Below are 17,162 nucleotides of genomic sequence, written 5' to 3' on the forward strand. Positions count from 1 at the left end.
GTGGTAAAAACATTGCATCTGTGATTCCCCTCTCAGCATCGACCTTTCGCTTATGCGACTCAACATGCGCACATGCGCTTCCGCTTCTGCGGATAATTCACAGCACCTGCGTTCCCTGCTCATCCAGCCCATATCCGCTTCTACGGAGGATACTTCGCTTCTCCTCTTGTGCATTTGCACTCCATCATCCGCACCTGAAGACCCATCCTTTCCCAGCCAATCACTACATCTGCGGCCAACCAGTCGCTTCTCCGGCCTCGCACCTGCATCCCAATGATCGCAGGTGCGAAAGCACCAGAATTCAGCAAAACTTCAGCAATGCAACCAAGTCTCAAAATGGTACAAAACACATCCAGGCCCCCTAGGACCCCGTCCAATCACACCGACCATTCCCAAAACAAAATACAAACTTACTCGAGGCCTCAAATCACACCATACAACATCAAAACAACGAATCGCACCTCAATTCAAGAATAATGAACTAATGAACTTTCAACTTTTAAAACTCGCGCCGAAACATATCAAATCAACTCGTAATGACCTCAAATTTTGCATTCGAGTCGCAAATGACACAAAAAACCTATACCAACTTCCCAAACCGCAATCCGAACCCGATATCCACAAAGTCAATTCTCGACCAAACCTATCAACCTTCCAAATCTTCAATTATCCAACATTCGCAAATTCAAGCTAAAACAACCTAGGAACCTCCAAATCAAAATATGGATATATGCCTAAGTCCAAAATCACCATCTAAACCCAACGAAACCATCAAAACTCTGATATGAAATCAAATAGGAATGTTAACTCTTCCAACTTAAAGCCTCCAAATTGAGAATCATCCCTTAAAATCAAGCTGGAACCACTCGAGAACCAAAAATCTGACGATACGCACAAGTCACAATACATCATGCGAAGCTACTCAAGACCTCAAACCACAAAACGGAATGCAAATGCTCAAAACAATTGGTCGGGTCGTTACATTCTTCCCCACTTAAACATGTGTTTGTCCTCGAACGTTCTAAGGGTCGTTCCAAAGCCATCATAACACTGTATAATCTTACCATACACATGCTCATGAGTGATCCCACGTCACCTTAATCTATATAATCCCGGCAACACTACCTAATTAAAGATTCCTTCTTCAACCTTAGCCCATAAACCTTTGAACTCAAATCTCTAAAATCTGAAGGTCATCCTAAGATCCGGTCTTTGTATCCATACACAGTGTAAGGATAAACAAATTGCACCAAGTCATAAACCTACTCCAAGATGCAACCACACGATATACCACATAATCAACATACGCATAGTAATATCTTCCGGCAACAATAGCTACTCATTGCCAAACCCGGTGCTGGCAACATATCTTATATCAACTAAAATTTTATTCTTGACCTTCACACCACTAATGATGTAAGAAATATGTGAAAACTCATAACCACTCACCCAACCAACAAGTCTTGCGTTCTGTCGCTCGGCCAGAACCGTGCCAAACTCTACGCTGATTAATGACATTCTTATATAAACATTCCTTATCCAGTCTGATTGCGTTGATTCGAGGTCCAATGATCTCATCTCAACCCAACATCCCATGTGCATCCAAAATGCACCAAACAACCCATGCTCCACCAGTATATAAATTTCCAAAAGAAGAAACCAAGCAATTCCTTTACTTGCACACTACATCCACAATAATTATCAAACCTGAATCATCTCAAGACCCTTACATACCCATAAAGTGTAGTTCATCGTACACCCAACTGATTTCTTGTTCAAAATCATCCTAGAAATCATCCCTTTCAAGCCATGGCTAACCCTCAAACCTCCTTTCATCTAGAATCTTCTATAACACATGACCATGCAATCTGATTGCCGATAGTAGACTCCTACACTTGGTTCAAAGCCAAAGAACACATCGTCTGAAACACATTGTAATCTTCCTTCATAGCAGTCCTGATCCTGCACCATTGATCAACTGAATACGTCATAAACCCACACGGCGCTAGTCATAAAACACCCCAAGAACTCTGCCATGTGTATATTAACCCTTGTGACGGTCGTGCAATCTTCCTCGACCTCTCCAAAATGGTAGTGTATGCATTCCGCTAAATAGAAGCCTTATCCAAACCGCGCAACCTCAAATCTCCCTACAGGAGATAACCTACCTACTTAGCCTCCGACTGATACCTCTTCATGGCTCTACTACATCCACAACCGTTGTGCAATCAATCCTCCCGAATCTATACTCGTCAACCAAATATAAGAATATGCTTCGTCCCCTACTAATAAACAACTGAAATACCTACCAACACATCCACACCCAAGTCTGGACAAAACATCAAAATGATAATCAAGAACCCATAGCCCCTCATAGCTGCCGAACAAGAGCGACTGGTATGGTCCACCATAATAGAATCTCCCAATGAGTATAGATATATAAACAAGAGTATCCAAAGAATCACAAGACATATCCAAATATGAAGCAAAGATAGGACGACACATACGAAATAGAAGAACCCGGATAAATAAAGTTGATACAACTCTATGATAGATCAGAACAATACATGTAGCATCAACATCTGATGCAACAGCCTTGGACCTACTAGGGAAAGAATAATAATGGGCATGACCTCTCCCTCTAGGACGTCCTCTACCCGCATGTCCTCCACCTCTAGCTGGCTATGCAGGTGGAGTAGCAACTGAAGTAGAACCCATAGCCTGAGTACTCTGATGAAGTCCACCTCTCTGAAGTCTGGGACTGTTAGGCTCCGTAAAATTTCACCAAGGAATTTAAGGTTTCGTGGTGCCGAGGTAGGCCTATGTGTTTAAGAATGCACTGAGGAGTGGATGGAAATTTTGGCAGAAGAAGGCAATTATGCGGTATGTTTCGCGATCGCTGAACCATTTTGCGGGCCGCATAATCATCGCGGAGTTGAGCAGAGAGTTTGTTGAATTTTAAAGATCGTTTTGCGGTCCATTCTGCGATCGCATAACCATTTTGCAGTCCGCATTTTTCGACACAGATTTGGCATGAAGAATTTTATTGGGTCATTCTGCGGCCGCATAAGTGGTCTGCGGACCGCAGACCTATCGCAGACCGGTCCAGTTCTTGGAATCATTTTTGCGGCCCATTTTGCGGGTCGCATATTTGTTATGCGGTCCATTCTGCAACCGCAGACCTGAGTTCGGAGGGTCCATTTTTCTATTTTTATAACTCGACCCCATTTCTTATAAAATGACTTTGGGTTATTTTGGCCGGGTTAAACACATATTTTAGAGAGAGGGGAGTGCTTTAGAAAGAGAGGAAGGATCCCCAAGTACATTGATCATCAATCCCTGCCCCAATCTTGAAGATTCAAGGGAATCATTCACTAAACCACCATTTATCGGGGTAAGTTCCTATCCTATACAACCCATGCAAGTTATTTTAAGGTCGAAGTATATTGTGAAATTGGAATTAGGCCATGCATGTGCCAATAGCTTGTAGTATGTGGATTTAATGAACTATTTTTGTAGTCTCTTGTTGAAATTGGTTGAGGGAGGAAGGGATTACCATTGTAGAGCTTTGAAGTATATTTTGCATACTAGGTGTTTGATAAAATTCCTAAGAGGGTTACACCATGAGAATCCTTCTAATTATTATCCGATTTTCGCAATCTTCCTATATATTGTTATTGCTATAAGTGTTGGGACATTGTAGTAACTTAAGGAAAGCTCAAACAAGGTATGTTGGCTAAACTACTCTCTTAGAATTGAATTCCATGATGTTCCCGTAAGTTTCAAGTATGGTTGGCTCAAGTTCCTTATTCCCATGTTCCGAGTTGTTCCCCATAAATTCGATTGTCTCGAGTATACAAAGTATCAAGAATTATGTATTCAAAATGTGTTCTGAATGTTCTTATCACATTATGCTCTCCCTCGGAAATGTGTTCAAGTGTGGTTTATGTATCAAATTTATGACTTCAATTCATGTTTCAAGGAATGTTACTATGCTTAAAATTGGAAAGGAAACCCAATGCTCTTATTATCGATAACCTATGATGCTGCTTGAAAGTGAAAGAAGCAAGTATGAGATGTAGAAATGTGGCCATCGTGCCAAGAATGAGAATTACATTTGTGGCCAATAGTGCCAATAAAATGAAAGAATGTGTGAAAGAGTATGAGATGAGTTTTTACTCCTTTATATAATAATTTCATTAATGTCCTATGATTACCCATGGCAAATACAAGTAAGCGATAGTATGAACATGAACTGTGGCCGCTTGCCAAATGAGAATCATGAGGCATTGTATGTTCCAATGGTTTCAACTATAGTTTGTATGCTTCTAAAATAATGAATGTAAATGACTTCGATGTTAAGTCACCGAGAATCATGAACTTAGCTAGTGACCTTAAGATAATAAGGAGGTATATAATGAGGTGGAAAATAGACGTCCTATGCTAAATGATGATGAACCTTAAGAAAAGAAATTGGGTCCATGCACCATTGAAATCTACTTAGTGATTTGCCATGCATGTGTTAATATAATAAGGTGTGTTTCTCCCTGAGCATTATGAGCATGAACATGATGTATTCTATTGATCTGGGAACTTACGACCTTAATGGTAATGTTAATCATGTCGCTTGAGTGTAAATATGGTCGTGTGCAAGATGGTATAACATGTGAATCCTATGGACGGTCTATGAAACGCATAGGTGTATAATATGAATGAATCCTATGGATGGTATATGAAACGCATAGGTGTATAATATGAATGAATCCCTATGGACGGTCTATGAAATGCATAGGTGTATAATATGAATGAAACCCTATGGACGATCTATGAAACGCATAAGTGTATAATATAATATGTGAACCCTTTGGACGGTCAATGAAACGCATAGGTGTATAATATAATATGTGAACACTATGGACGGTCTATGAAACGCATAAGTTCATAGTACGAGAGGGCTATGGACGGTCTATGAAACGCATAAGTGCATAGTACGAGAGGGCTATGGACGGTCTAGTGAGACGCATAGGCAACACGAACAATAGGTGCCACTTCCATTGCCCTTGCTTGTACATGTTGGTACTTTTACATTATATTTTGTATCCCACGCATAGTTCATAGGGCACACTTGATCCTAAAAGACGTTCAGAATGATGTAAGTATAATAAGACTTGACATGTGATGTTATGGGCCATTTCGTAGTTTCTTGATGTAATTTATTTGCCTCTTATTTGAGTTACAGTATTTCCATATGTTGTTATGTCTACCTTACATACGAGTACTATTCCACATGTACTCATGTCCCTTTTACCGAGGGCGCTGTATCTTTTAATGGATGCAGGTGGTTCCATAACAGGTGCCATCGATCAGTGATAGTAGTACATCCTCCTCTCAGCTGATTTGGTGAGCCCCACTTCATATCGGGGTCATGTATCTTTTGTCTCTCATATATTGGGTATTGAGGTATAGCCGGGGCCTTGTTGCCGGCACTATCCTAGTACTCTTTTATACCCATTAGAGGCTCTGTAGACATGATGTGGGTTGTACGTTGGTATTGGGAAGGTCAAACTAAAGATGTTGTAATTATATCATATGTTTCACTTCTAAACTATGGATGTATAATGTAATATTTTGGGGACTTATAAATGAAGTAGCTAATAATAATAAATTGGTGTTGTATACATGATCTCCTTATTGTCTAATTAATGAAAATATATCTTCTCGTTATTCATGGGTGTGTTTGGGTAGAAGGAAATCTAGCAGGCTTGCTCGGCAGGGTTATCCCGGTTAAGCGTCGGTTGCGCTCCCCATGGTCGGGGCGTGACAGGGACAATCTCACATGATGTGACTAGTATCACCACACTCAAAACAACCCCTCTGCGGGCGTGGCTGCTAGTATTGAGTATGTGCCGGATGAATAGAATAAACACTGTAGGAACCCCATGCAGTAGGCGCACTGAAAGATGGTTGTCCGATATGAGTACTCTGAGATCCCTGGCTAGCTGGAGCACTACTCACTACTGGTAACCTGAAGTGCGGACTGAACTGGCCGATTGACAGAGCCTCCGCCATGATGGTCCAGAGCCGAAGAGTAGAATCCATTAAATCCTGCAGGACCTTGAGGCCTCTTGGCCTCCCTATCCTCCCTCTGCTGGACATGGATATGCTCCAATCTCCCACCAATCTCCACAACCTGATAAAATGGAGTATCAGTTTCCAACTCCAATCTCATGAATCTCTCTAGCCTCTTCTGCTCCTCCTCTGATGTCATTGGCCTGACCTCAGGCTGAACTTACGATCATGGGTTGTACCAGCATAACCCCCGGAGCCTGATCAACCTAAGCATGCTGCTCTAGTGTATGGGCAGCGGGTGTCTGAGCTCCTCTCCCAGCCTAAAAAGTAGTTGGTGTAACCGGGATTAATCCCGCCTAAGCCAAAGTACCAAACATACTCAGGAAATGTGCCAAAGTCTCCTAAAGTCCAGGGGTAGAACTAGTCACCTCAGGTTCCTGCTACTGGTGGCTCCTCAGTTGTTGCTCTGGCAGGTACTCTAGATATAGTACGAGCACCACCTCGACCTCTGCCTCTACCACTGCCCCCGACCCCTAGCAACACTGGCCCTGGGGGCAACATCATCAGTATCTGAAGCTCGTGTCCTCACCATCTGTGAGAGAATAAAATGATAAAAGATCAAACTCTGAAATCAATAAATCTGCACGATAAGCAATGAAAAAAGTGAAATTTTCTAATAGTTATGTAGCGTCCCGAAAATAAGTATAGACATCTCCGTACCAATCCGCAAGAGTCTACAAAACTTGCTCGTGACCCGTAGAACCTATGAACCTAAAGCTCTGATACCAACTTGTCACGACCCAAACTTTCCTCCACAAGAGTCGTGATGGCGTCTAGTTTCTAAAATTAGGTAAGCCTAAAACTCAATATTTATTTAAAGCAATAAAAATATTATATAACGAAACAGATTTTTATATAAAAACATAAATAGGAGTAATACAGGCCAAAGCGGCAATATTGAACATAACTTCCCAGAATTAGGTAGTACCTAGTCACGCGCCCTAACTGAATACACGAGAATATCTCTACATACATTACTGTCTGAAATACATAAACAGTAGAAATGAAACAAGGAAGGCGACTCTGAGGCCTGCGGTTGGATCATTCAGGGATACCTTGAAGTCTCCGATGTATGATATGCCTCACTGCCGATCGGTCATGTCTAAAGTCACTGGATCTGCACAAAAAATGTACAAAAGAATACTATGAGTACACCATAATCGATACCCAATAAGTATCAAGACTAACCTCGGCAAAGTAGTGACGAGGTCAAGTTATGCGATACTCACCAGTCAAAATAACTTGTGCAATAAGTCAAGACAACAATAAAAGTATAACCGGGAACAATGGCAATAACCTCATCAAAATAAATGATAACATCTCAAAATAAGTAGAGGCTCAGTTTCAATAACAAATCATCACAAAGAACTCACACAAACGGCATCTCGTGCCCACACTATCATCACAATAACAATAGCCGCGCGTATCACTCCGCCCTGACAATAACACAATAGACACTCATATCACTCCGCCCAGACAATATCACAATATCCACCTGTATCACTCTGCCCAGACAATATCACAATAGTCATTTGTATCACTCCGCCCAAACAATATCACAATAGTCACCCATATCACGCAGCCCAAACAATATCACAATAGCCACCCGTATTACTCCGTCCAGACAATATCACAATAGCCACATGTATTAATCCGCCCAAATAGTATCGCAATAGTCACCCATATCACTTCGCCTAAATAATATCACAATAGCCACCCATGTCACTACGCTCAATCAACAACCGACCACACAATATGCCTATATGTGCCACAACATCACAAAAAATATGATATCATAATTTATCAATAAGGTGCACACGGACATGGAAATAGTAGAATACGGATAGGTTTTTAACAAATAAAGTATTACCACTGCTAAAACATGTGTAATGATCTCGTTCATATAGCCATAAAGTAATAGAGCATGATCCATATACAATTCATCCCCAAGATAAGGCTTATTAATAGCCTAAGGTCTATTTCGGTCACCAACGATACATAGCACTCGTGTACACGCTCGTCACCTAGAGTACACGTTGCTTATCACACAACACAAATAAATAATTAAGGCCAAATCCTAAGGGGTTTTCCCCCACACAAGGTTAGGCAAGATACTTATCTCAAAATAAGTCAAATCAATACTCTAAAAATAACTTAACAATATCAATAAAAGCCATAGAAAACAAGCCCAAATAATAAAACTAAGCTCTTGGCTCAATAATGCAAAGTCAACCCCGAACTCGTACCTCAAAACCCGACAAAACCCACAAATCCTAAACATGCATACCAATACGAGTCCAAATATATGTGTTTTATCCAATTCCCACCTCATATCGATCTTCAAATCATCAAATCTCAGTCTCCAAAATCATAGTAAAAAAATTCCCAAATCTCACCTTAAATTCATATAAATTAGTTGTAATCATCTATGGGTAATTAATATCTAACACCAAAATAAAGTAAGGATCACTTACCCCTTCAAATGCGATGAAAATCCCTTCAAATATCGCCTCCAACCGAGCTCCACAACTCCAAATAATAAAAAATAGCCAAACCCTTCGAAATATAAAGTTTGTCGTGATTCCGCATCTGCGATGCCACTTCTGTTGTAAAAACATAGCATCTGTGATTCCCCTCTTAGCACCGACCTTCCGCTTTTGCGGCTCAACATGTGCACCTAAGCTTCTTCTTCTACGGACAATTCACCGCACTTGCGGTCCCTTCTCATCCAGCCCAAAGCTGCCTCAGAAGAGGACACTTCGCTTCTGCACTAGCGCATCTGCGCTCTATCTTCCGCACTTATAGACCCAGCCTTCCCTATCTAATCACCATATTTGCATCCAATCAGCCGCTTCTTCGGCTTCGTACCTGCGGCCCAACATAGCACCAGAACTCAGCAAACTTGAGCAATGCAACCAAGTCTCAAAATGGTCCGAAAATAATTGGAAACACACTTGGGGGCCCCAGGACCCCGTCCAATCACACTGACCAATCCAAAATAAAATGCGAACTTACTTGAGGCCTCAAATCACATCTTACAATATCAAAACTACGAATCGCGCCTCAATTCAAGCCTAATGAACTAATGAACTTTCAACTTCCAAAACTCATGTCAAACCATATCAAATCAACTCGAAATAACCTCAAATTTTGCATGCAAGTCTCAAATGATACAACAGACCTATACCAACATCCGAAACTGCAATCCAAGCCTACTATCTATAAAGTCAACTCTCGGTCAAACCTATTAACCTTCCAAACCTTCAACTATCCAACTTTTGCCAATTCAAGCTAAAACAACGTAGGAACCTCCAAATCAAAATTCGAATATATTCCTAAGTCTAAAATCACCATCGAGATCTAACAAAACCATCAAACTCCGATCCGAGATCAAATACGAAAAACTCAAACTTGGTCTACTTTTCTAACTTAAAGCCTCCAAATTGAGAATCATACCTCAAAATTAAGCTTGAACCACTCGAGAATCAAAACCGACCACCCACGCAAGTCATAATACATCATGCGAAGCTACGCAAAACCTTAAACCACTAAATGGAATGCAAATTCTCATAATGACCGGTCGGGTCATTACATGTCTATTAAGGAATTACAATTTTTTCGATTGGCTTCCGTCAGTAGGATTAGGTCATCGGCAAAGAATATGTGAGAAATCGGAGGCCCTTTGATAGAAATTTTATACAACAGTCTATTTCATGGTTAATGAATCTAGAGAGCATTTTCATGAATATTATGAATAGGTATGGGCATAGAGGGTCCCTTATTTAATGCCTCTAGATTGCAGGAATAAATAAGTATACGAGCCATAGATTAGGATAGAGGTTGAAGTAGTTTGGCAGGGGATACGTAGAATTAGTACTTAATGACACGAGCCATAGATTAGGATAGAGGTTGAAGTAGTTTGGCAGGGGATACGTAGAATTAGTACTTAATGATCTTTTAGTGTGATTTAAACCTAATTTTGATGAGAGTTTTAAACCCTTAAAAGACACCTAAAGAAACAAAACTTACACGACGGCCCCAAATACAAAACATGGCCAAATTCTTATTCATCAACATCTAAATCCTGCTTCTTTCTCCCCTCCCCCCCCTCCCCCCACCAAATTTCCTTACATCTCATCTCTTATTTGCTTGGATCATTACGAGCATTGTATTTTGAGGTAGATATATAGTTACATTTGTCATTGGTGTGTTTGACTTCTAGAGGGAAAGAAGGCAAAGAAGAGGAACAACTTCTGGTGTGAGTAAAGACTTTGAGTGTGGAGCTCTATTGGCTGAGTTTAAATTTTGAGCAGAGAACTTTTCATTGGATTTAGTATTTATTCTTAAAAAATATTTGTTCCATTTTGAAGCTGGTAAGCGGATACCATCATGAAATCATCTTCTTCTTTGAGAGGAAATTTTTTGTTTGGAGTTACTAACTTTAGTTTGAACAATCAATCATGAAAGTCAATTGTTAATCCACCCTAGGTAGATTAATCCACTCTTAGTTGATTAATTGATCGTTTGTATATTTTAAATTTGATTAAAAGATTCTGACAATCTATTTATGTATCTTTGTTATGTCTTTAATCATGGGAACATTATATTAGGCATTGATTATTTTGATGAATGGGCACATAATAAGTTCAGATGTGAGCCGGGTGATGTTTTCATTGCTTATATGTTTGGCGTTGCACTTGCAACTAATTACTCCAATGAGAAGATCTATCGCCATGTATGCATTTATATGTTGGACATTACATATATTGATTTTAGGTTGATTTATGGAAGAAGTTTTAATTTTTGCAAAACAAAAGAGCAAAATATGAAAAATAACTTAGTGTATTATTATGGATAGATTGGATGATGATGGAGGGGTATGGTGTTTCTCATGGATTATATGATGATGAAAGGTATGACGATTCTCATGGATTGGAAGATGATGGGGGTGATACTCCTTGGTTCGATGATGGTGATAGAAGAGATTCTATGAATACGTAAAATCAATAAAATAAACATGAAACTGAAGAGTTTATGTTATTTTCGACTAATGTAATGGTGATTTCTTATTGTTGCTCTGAAACTCACACGCAAGTGTACGTGGTCGACAAGTAATAAAGAGTGAGTAGAGTATTGTTCCCACAAGTACTTATGATTAACTATCAACTAAATTAAACTAAAACAATTAATCTATTCAAGCAATTTTTTAAAGTGTGATTATTTAACTACAACTAATCTAGAGTAGAAAACTAAAAAAACTAAAGGAAACAAGTCGGCAAGCTTAGAGACGAATTCAGTAGGAAAAATTTTCTAGATCTATGGGTCAGCTAACAATCCCTTTAAGTCTTCTACTTAAATTATCTAATTAATTTTTCTGGTTTATTGATTGACATGGTTAATATTATTTGTAGCATTCGACCTAAGTACTACTCGCCTATTCAAGTTAATCTAACGCCTATATTCTTATGAAATGATAATTAACAAGAACGCTTTAATAATTTCTGTATAGTAACCAAGGAAGGCGATTAGGTATAATCCTAGGCGATTAGGTATAATCCTAGCCTAACCGCAAATTCGTTCCTAATGTTCAGGTTCAAGATCTTGCTCGACTCAATCCTATTTACAATCTGAAATTCCCTCTCCCGAATTTAATTCTAGATTCGTAGATAGTTTTTAATTGATGATTAAATAATTAAATAATTAAGCACAATATTGAATAAATAAACCAATATGATAAAATAATAAAAATAATTCAAACTTTAAAATACAATATTCATGTAGCACCCCACAACTCTAAAAGAAATAAACTATAAAATTAAAGAAAAAGAAGAGAAGAAAAACTAATTGGAAGCCTCCTCCAAGCATGGTGTATGTTCCCTCACGTGAATTTTTGTAATAACCTGATCGATCATTTTGTGTCTTGTAGCTATATTCCCCTATTTATTGCTTCTTCTATGTTTATTTATGATTATGTGACTTGTCGGGGTGGTTGATTTGGTTTCGGGAATATTCCGGAGTGAATTGGGATACTTAATCCCAAGGTTGGAAGCTTAAGTTGGAAGAGTTTACCGGAGTTTGAATTTTGTGTAAACGACTCTGGAATAGAGTTTTGATGGTTCTGATAGCTTTATATGGTGATTATGGACTTAGACATATGTCTGGATGTTGATTTGGAGGTCCGTAGGTTGTTTGATGCTTTTTGGCGAAAGTTGGAAAGTTGAAGGTTTGGTAGGTTGAGAGGTTTGACTGAGAGTTGACTTTATTAATGTCGGGTTCGGATTTCGGTTCCAAGATTTGGAATAGGTCTGTTGTGCCATTTGGGAATTGCATGCAAAATTTGAGATCATTCGGAGTTGATTTGATATGGTTCGACATTGGTTTTAGAAGTTGGAAGTTCATTAGTTCATTAGACTTGAATTGGGGTGTGATTCGTGATGTTGATGCTGTTTAAGTTGATTTGGAGTTTCAACTAAGTTCGTATCATATTTTTGGACCTGTTGGTATGGTTGGTCGGGGTACCGGGGGCCCCGGGTGAGTTTCGGATGGGTCTCGGACTATTCTTCTTCATTGTTGGACAGCTGATTTCTGGGCATCTCGTTTCCTCTTTCGCGGTCGCGAATATAGGGACGCGGTCACGAAGGGTTATTCTGGCAGGTAGTCATTTGTTAATCGCATTCGCGATAATAATCTCATGTTCGCAAAGCTTTGAGAGGCTCAGGTCAATGCGAGAGCGTTTGAGGGCACGCCTTCGTGTATAGGAGAGGTTTAGTTGGGGCGTCAGGTGCTAAGCTTACGCGTTTGCGGAAGGTTGCCCGCATTCGAGATGGAGCAGGATGTTGTACATTGCATTTGAGAGCCTTGTCTCGCATTCGCGTAGAGTAATTCGGGGGGAGAAGTAATTTGTTCTTCGCGATAGCGACGTAGGTCCCACGATCGCGATGCATTATCCCTGGGCAGACTCATTAAAATCACATTTCGAGGGTTAGAGTTATTATATCATATTTTGAGTTGTAGAGCTCGGTTTTGGGCAATTGTGGAGGATATTTTCACGTCTTGGATTGGGGTAAGTATTTTTAACTCGAATTAGTTCATTAATCATGATTCCATCCTTGTTTTTATCATTTATTTGGTGATTTGAAGTAGAGAAATTAGGGATTTTGTAGAAACTTTTATACAATGAAAAATGGAGATTTGAACGCCTATTTGATGTCGGAATTGGATTATTTTGGTACAGTTGGACTTGTAATTGAATGGGTGTTCGGAATTTGTGAATTTTTCCCGATTCCTAGGTGCGAGCCCGGAGTTGACTTTTGGGTTGACTTTTTGATTTTGGTTAAATACCTTTACTTTATCATTTGGAATCAATTCCTATAGCTTTTATTGATTGTATTAGTTGATTTGGTTAGATTCAGATCGTCCAAAGGTCAATACGCGCGGGAAGGGCTTGTTAGAGGAGTGATTTAGCTTGCTTGAGGTAAGTATCTTACCTAAACTTGGTTGAGGCACTAGTTGCCTGAATTATTTGTGATAGCTAAGTCCTATAGGTGCATATGTGTGGGGTTTGAGCCCATGTACAAGCACCGGGTTATTTATCCATGTTCGGGGCAGTGCTTAGGCTATGATATGCCTAGAGTTGATAGTTAAGACTTAAGCTATAATGTTTCTCATATTTGTAACCTTATTGTAAACTATTTGAGCTATGTTTGAGGCTACATAGAGGCAAAATCCCTGAATGAACTTGATAAATGCTATTTCTGTGATGGAATTGTCGATTTGAGCTATGATAGCACACTTTGCACATGCCTATACTTTAGCATGCCATTATACCAGTCCAGGAGCATGAGAATTGATATCTATTCATCATATACATGTATTCTTGTATATTTGCTTCTATGTGATATGATTTGGACTAGATGCCTATGACCACGCCAGGCGAATTATGTTATTGTGCATGTGACCACGCACGGCGGATTGTGTTGTTATGCCTGTGAACACGCCGGACAGATTGTGTTGTTATGCCTGTGACGCTAGGCGGATTATGATATTAAGCATGTGACCACGCTGGGATGGTAGCACATTGAATTGATTGTGCTTGCGTGTAAGATATGGATCCATCCCCCTAGGATCATCCTCTCATGTTTCTATATTGATGGTGTACACGCGGATATTAAGGAAAACTGATCTGTGGTTTGGTACGAAAATGGAAAGGTTGAGGAAATCTGGCCAGTGTTTGTCTGGATTTTGCATTTCATCTTTACTTGCAAATTTTCGTGGTTAATTACCTGATTTATGTGCATATCATATTTATATGTTGTCTCTTTGATTGAACAGAAAACTTGAGTAATTGCACACACACAGAGGGTTCTTTCTGTGCTTTATGACTTGATTACATTATTGTTCTGTACTTGTTAAATTGATGAAACTGTACATGTTATAGCAAGTGTCATTTATAATTCTCGTCTTTTGCCTCGACGAGGTTAGTTACGATACTTATTGAGTACGTTGAATCGGTTGTACTCATACTACACTCTACACTTAATTGTGCAGATTTAGGTGTTGGTACCAGCTATTAGTAGTAGAGTTGCCTGTTGAGTGGAGTATCGAGAGACGAGGTAGAGCTGTATTTTTGGCCGCAGTCTGGACTTGTCTTTTCTTATATATTGTTGTTTCAGTTCAGATAGTATTATCATTTAGTTTTTCAGACTTGTATTCCACTGTATATCTCATGACTCTGTACTACCAGTTTCATGAGGATTTATCATATATTATCAGTATCTTGTCATATTGAGATTGCAGACTTATGCTATTTTTATTAATTCTGTTATTTTGGTTCTTTATTGTTATGTTCGGCTTGCCTAGAAAGTGTGTTAGGCACCATCACGATGGGTTGGGATTTTGGGTCGTGACAAGTTGGTATCAGAGCCCTAGGTTCATAGGTATTACGAGTCATGAGCAAGTTTAGTAGAGTCTTGCGGATCGGTATGGAGACGTCTGTACTTATCTTCGAGAGGCTACCAAACTGTTAAGAAACTTCACTTTCTTGTATTCTTGTCGTGTTGATCTGTTATTTTCAAAATTTGAACTTAACTATTCTATTATCTTACAGATAGTGAAGACACTTGCGATCGAATCAGGCGGATGGATACCAGTACCACCAGTTACGTCCGCGAGAGGCCGAGGCCACGGTAGAGGCTGAGGTATGGCTCGTACTACAGCCAGAGCAGTACCTGTGGAGCCACCAGTTGCTCTAGCTGAGGAGCAAGTGCCAAATATTATTGAGCCGGTGGGACCAGCTCAGGCACCAGCATTGCCTATTGTTATTCTTGGACTTCAGGAGGCTTAGCCTAGATTATGATTGTGTGTACGAGCCTGGCTCAGACAGTCTCAATTCCAGCTGCATCAGCTACTTCACATGCCAGAGAAGGTACCCAGACTCCTACCGCCCATACTCCAGAGCAGCTAGCTCAGGGTCACCAGACACCAGGTGTATTGCCAGTTCAGACGGTTGTTGTCACTCGGGCCAAGGTTAGTCCCCATATGAGTGATGAAAAGTAGAAGAGATTTGAGCGGTTTGGGAGGCTTAAGCCTCCAGATTTCAGTGGAGCAGAGTCGGAGGATTCTTAGGATTTTATAGATCGGTGTCAGCAGATTCTTCGTACAACGGGTATTTTGGACACCAATGGGGTTTCATTTACTACTTTTCAACTAACAGGGGCAGCTTACCGATTGTGGAAGGCTTATGAGTTGAGCAGGCCAGCCAATGCAATGCCACTTACATGGCGAGAGTTCTTGTTTCTCTTCTTAGAGAAGTTTGTCCTATAAACTCGTAAAGAAGAGTTGCGTAGGTAGTATGAGCAGCTACGCCATAAGGGTATGACAGTGACTCGGTATAAGATGAGGTTTGTAGAGTTGGATCGTCATGCGGAATGGTTGGTTCCCACTGAGAGGGAGAATATTAGGAGGTTCATTGATGGCCTCAACTATGGTTTACGCTTGATTATCGCTCGGGAGCTTGCGACGGATGCTAAGTTTGACCGGGTGGTTGAGATTGCTAGACGTTTAGAGATAGTTTGCAGGCAGGAACATGAGGAGCGGGAGGCCAAGAGGCTTCATAGCTCAGGTGGTTTCAGCAGTGCCACATCTGGAGGTCAGTCCCATTATAGCAGAGTTCGTTCTTCTAGACCCGTTCAGGCAACTCGCCATATTCCTCGTAGTTCTTTAGTTAGCCACAGTTCCTACAGTGCACACCCACCTCAGTCATCATTCTGTGCATTGCCAGCACCGAGTTCTTACTGTGCTCCATCTGCCCAGGTTTCCACTGGCAGTTCTTTGGGCTATCAAGGTCAGCAGCCTGTCAAGAGGGGTTGCTATGAGTGCGGAGACTTGAGTCATCTCAAAAGAGATTGCCCCAGACTATTGAGAAGGGTTCCATAGCAGAGCTCTCAGCCTATGGTTTCAGCACCAGCATCTACACCACCTGCATAGACAGCCCGGGGTAGGGCTCAGTTAGCTCGAGGCCGTCCTAGAGGAGGAGGTCGATCAGGTGATAGTCAGGCCCTTAGCTACACATTTCTAGCTAGGCCAGAGGTAGTTGCTTTCGATACCGCGATCACAGGTATTGTTTCAATATGCTACATGGATGCTTCGGTATTATTTGATCCTGGTTCCACTTATTCATATGTGTCATCATACTTTGTTTGTCATTTGGATATGCCCCGTGATTCTTTAGTTATGCATGTTCATGTATCTACACTGGTGTGTGATTTTATTGTTGTAAACCGTGTGTATCGGTTGTGTGTGGTGACTATTGGGGGATTAGAGATAAGATTTGATCTTTACTTCTTATCATGGTTGATTTTGACGTGATTTTAGGCATGGATTAGTTTTCACCATGTCACGCTATTCTGAATTGTCACACTAAGGCCGTGACGTTGGCTATGCCGGGGTTGCCTAGGGTTGAGTGGAGAGGTTCCCTGGATTATGTTCCCAGTAGAGTGATTTCATATTTAAAGGCTCAACGGATGGTTGGGAAG

The 17,162-nt window shown here is 40.4% G+C and overlaps 1 protein-coding gene across 1 annotated transcript; it reads left to right on the plus strand.

The window, feature by feature from the left end:
- Positions 1–16,023: 16,023 nt before the first annotated feature.
- On the plus strand, positions 16,024–16,563 carry LOC138899825 (uncharacterized). The gene has a single exon (XM_070186522.1). The coding sequence runs from the start codon at positions 16,024–16,026 to the stop codon at positions 16,561–16,563; it is 540 nt and encodes a 179-aa protein (XP_070042623.1).
- The last annotated feature ends 599 nt before the right edge of the window (positions 16,564–17,162 follow it).

Source organism: Nicotiana tomentosiformis, chromosome 10 (assembly GCF_000390325.3).
Source record: "Nicotiana tomentosiformis chromosome 10, ASM39032v3, whole genome shotgun sequence".
NCBI lineage: Eukaryota > Viridiplantae > Streptophyta > Magnoliopsida > Solanales > Solanaceae > Nicotiana > Nicotiana tomentosiformis.

What these genes read in the sequence shown, in the direction of transcription:
- LOC138899825 (XM_070186522.1), top strand. Translation starts at nt 16,024, where the DNA reads ATGAGGTTTGTAGAGTTGGATCGTCATGCGGAATGGTTGGTTCCCACT.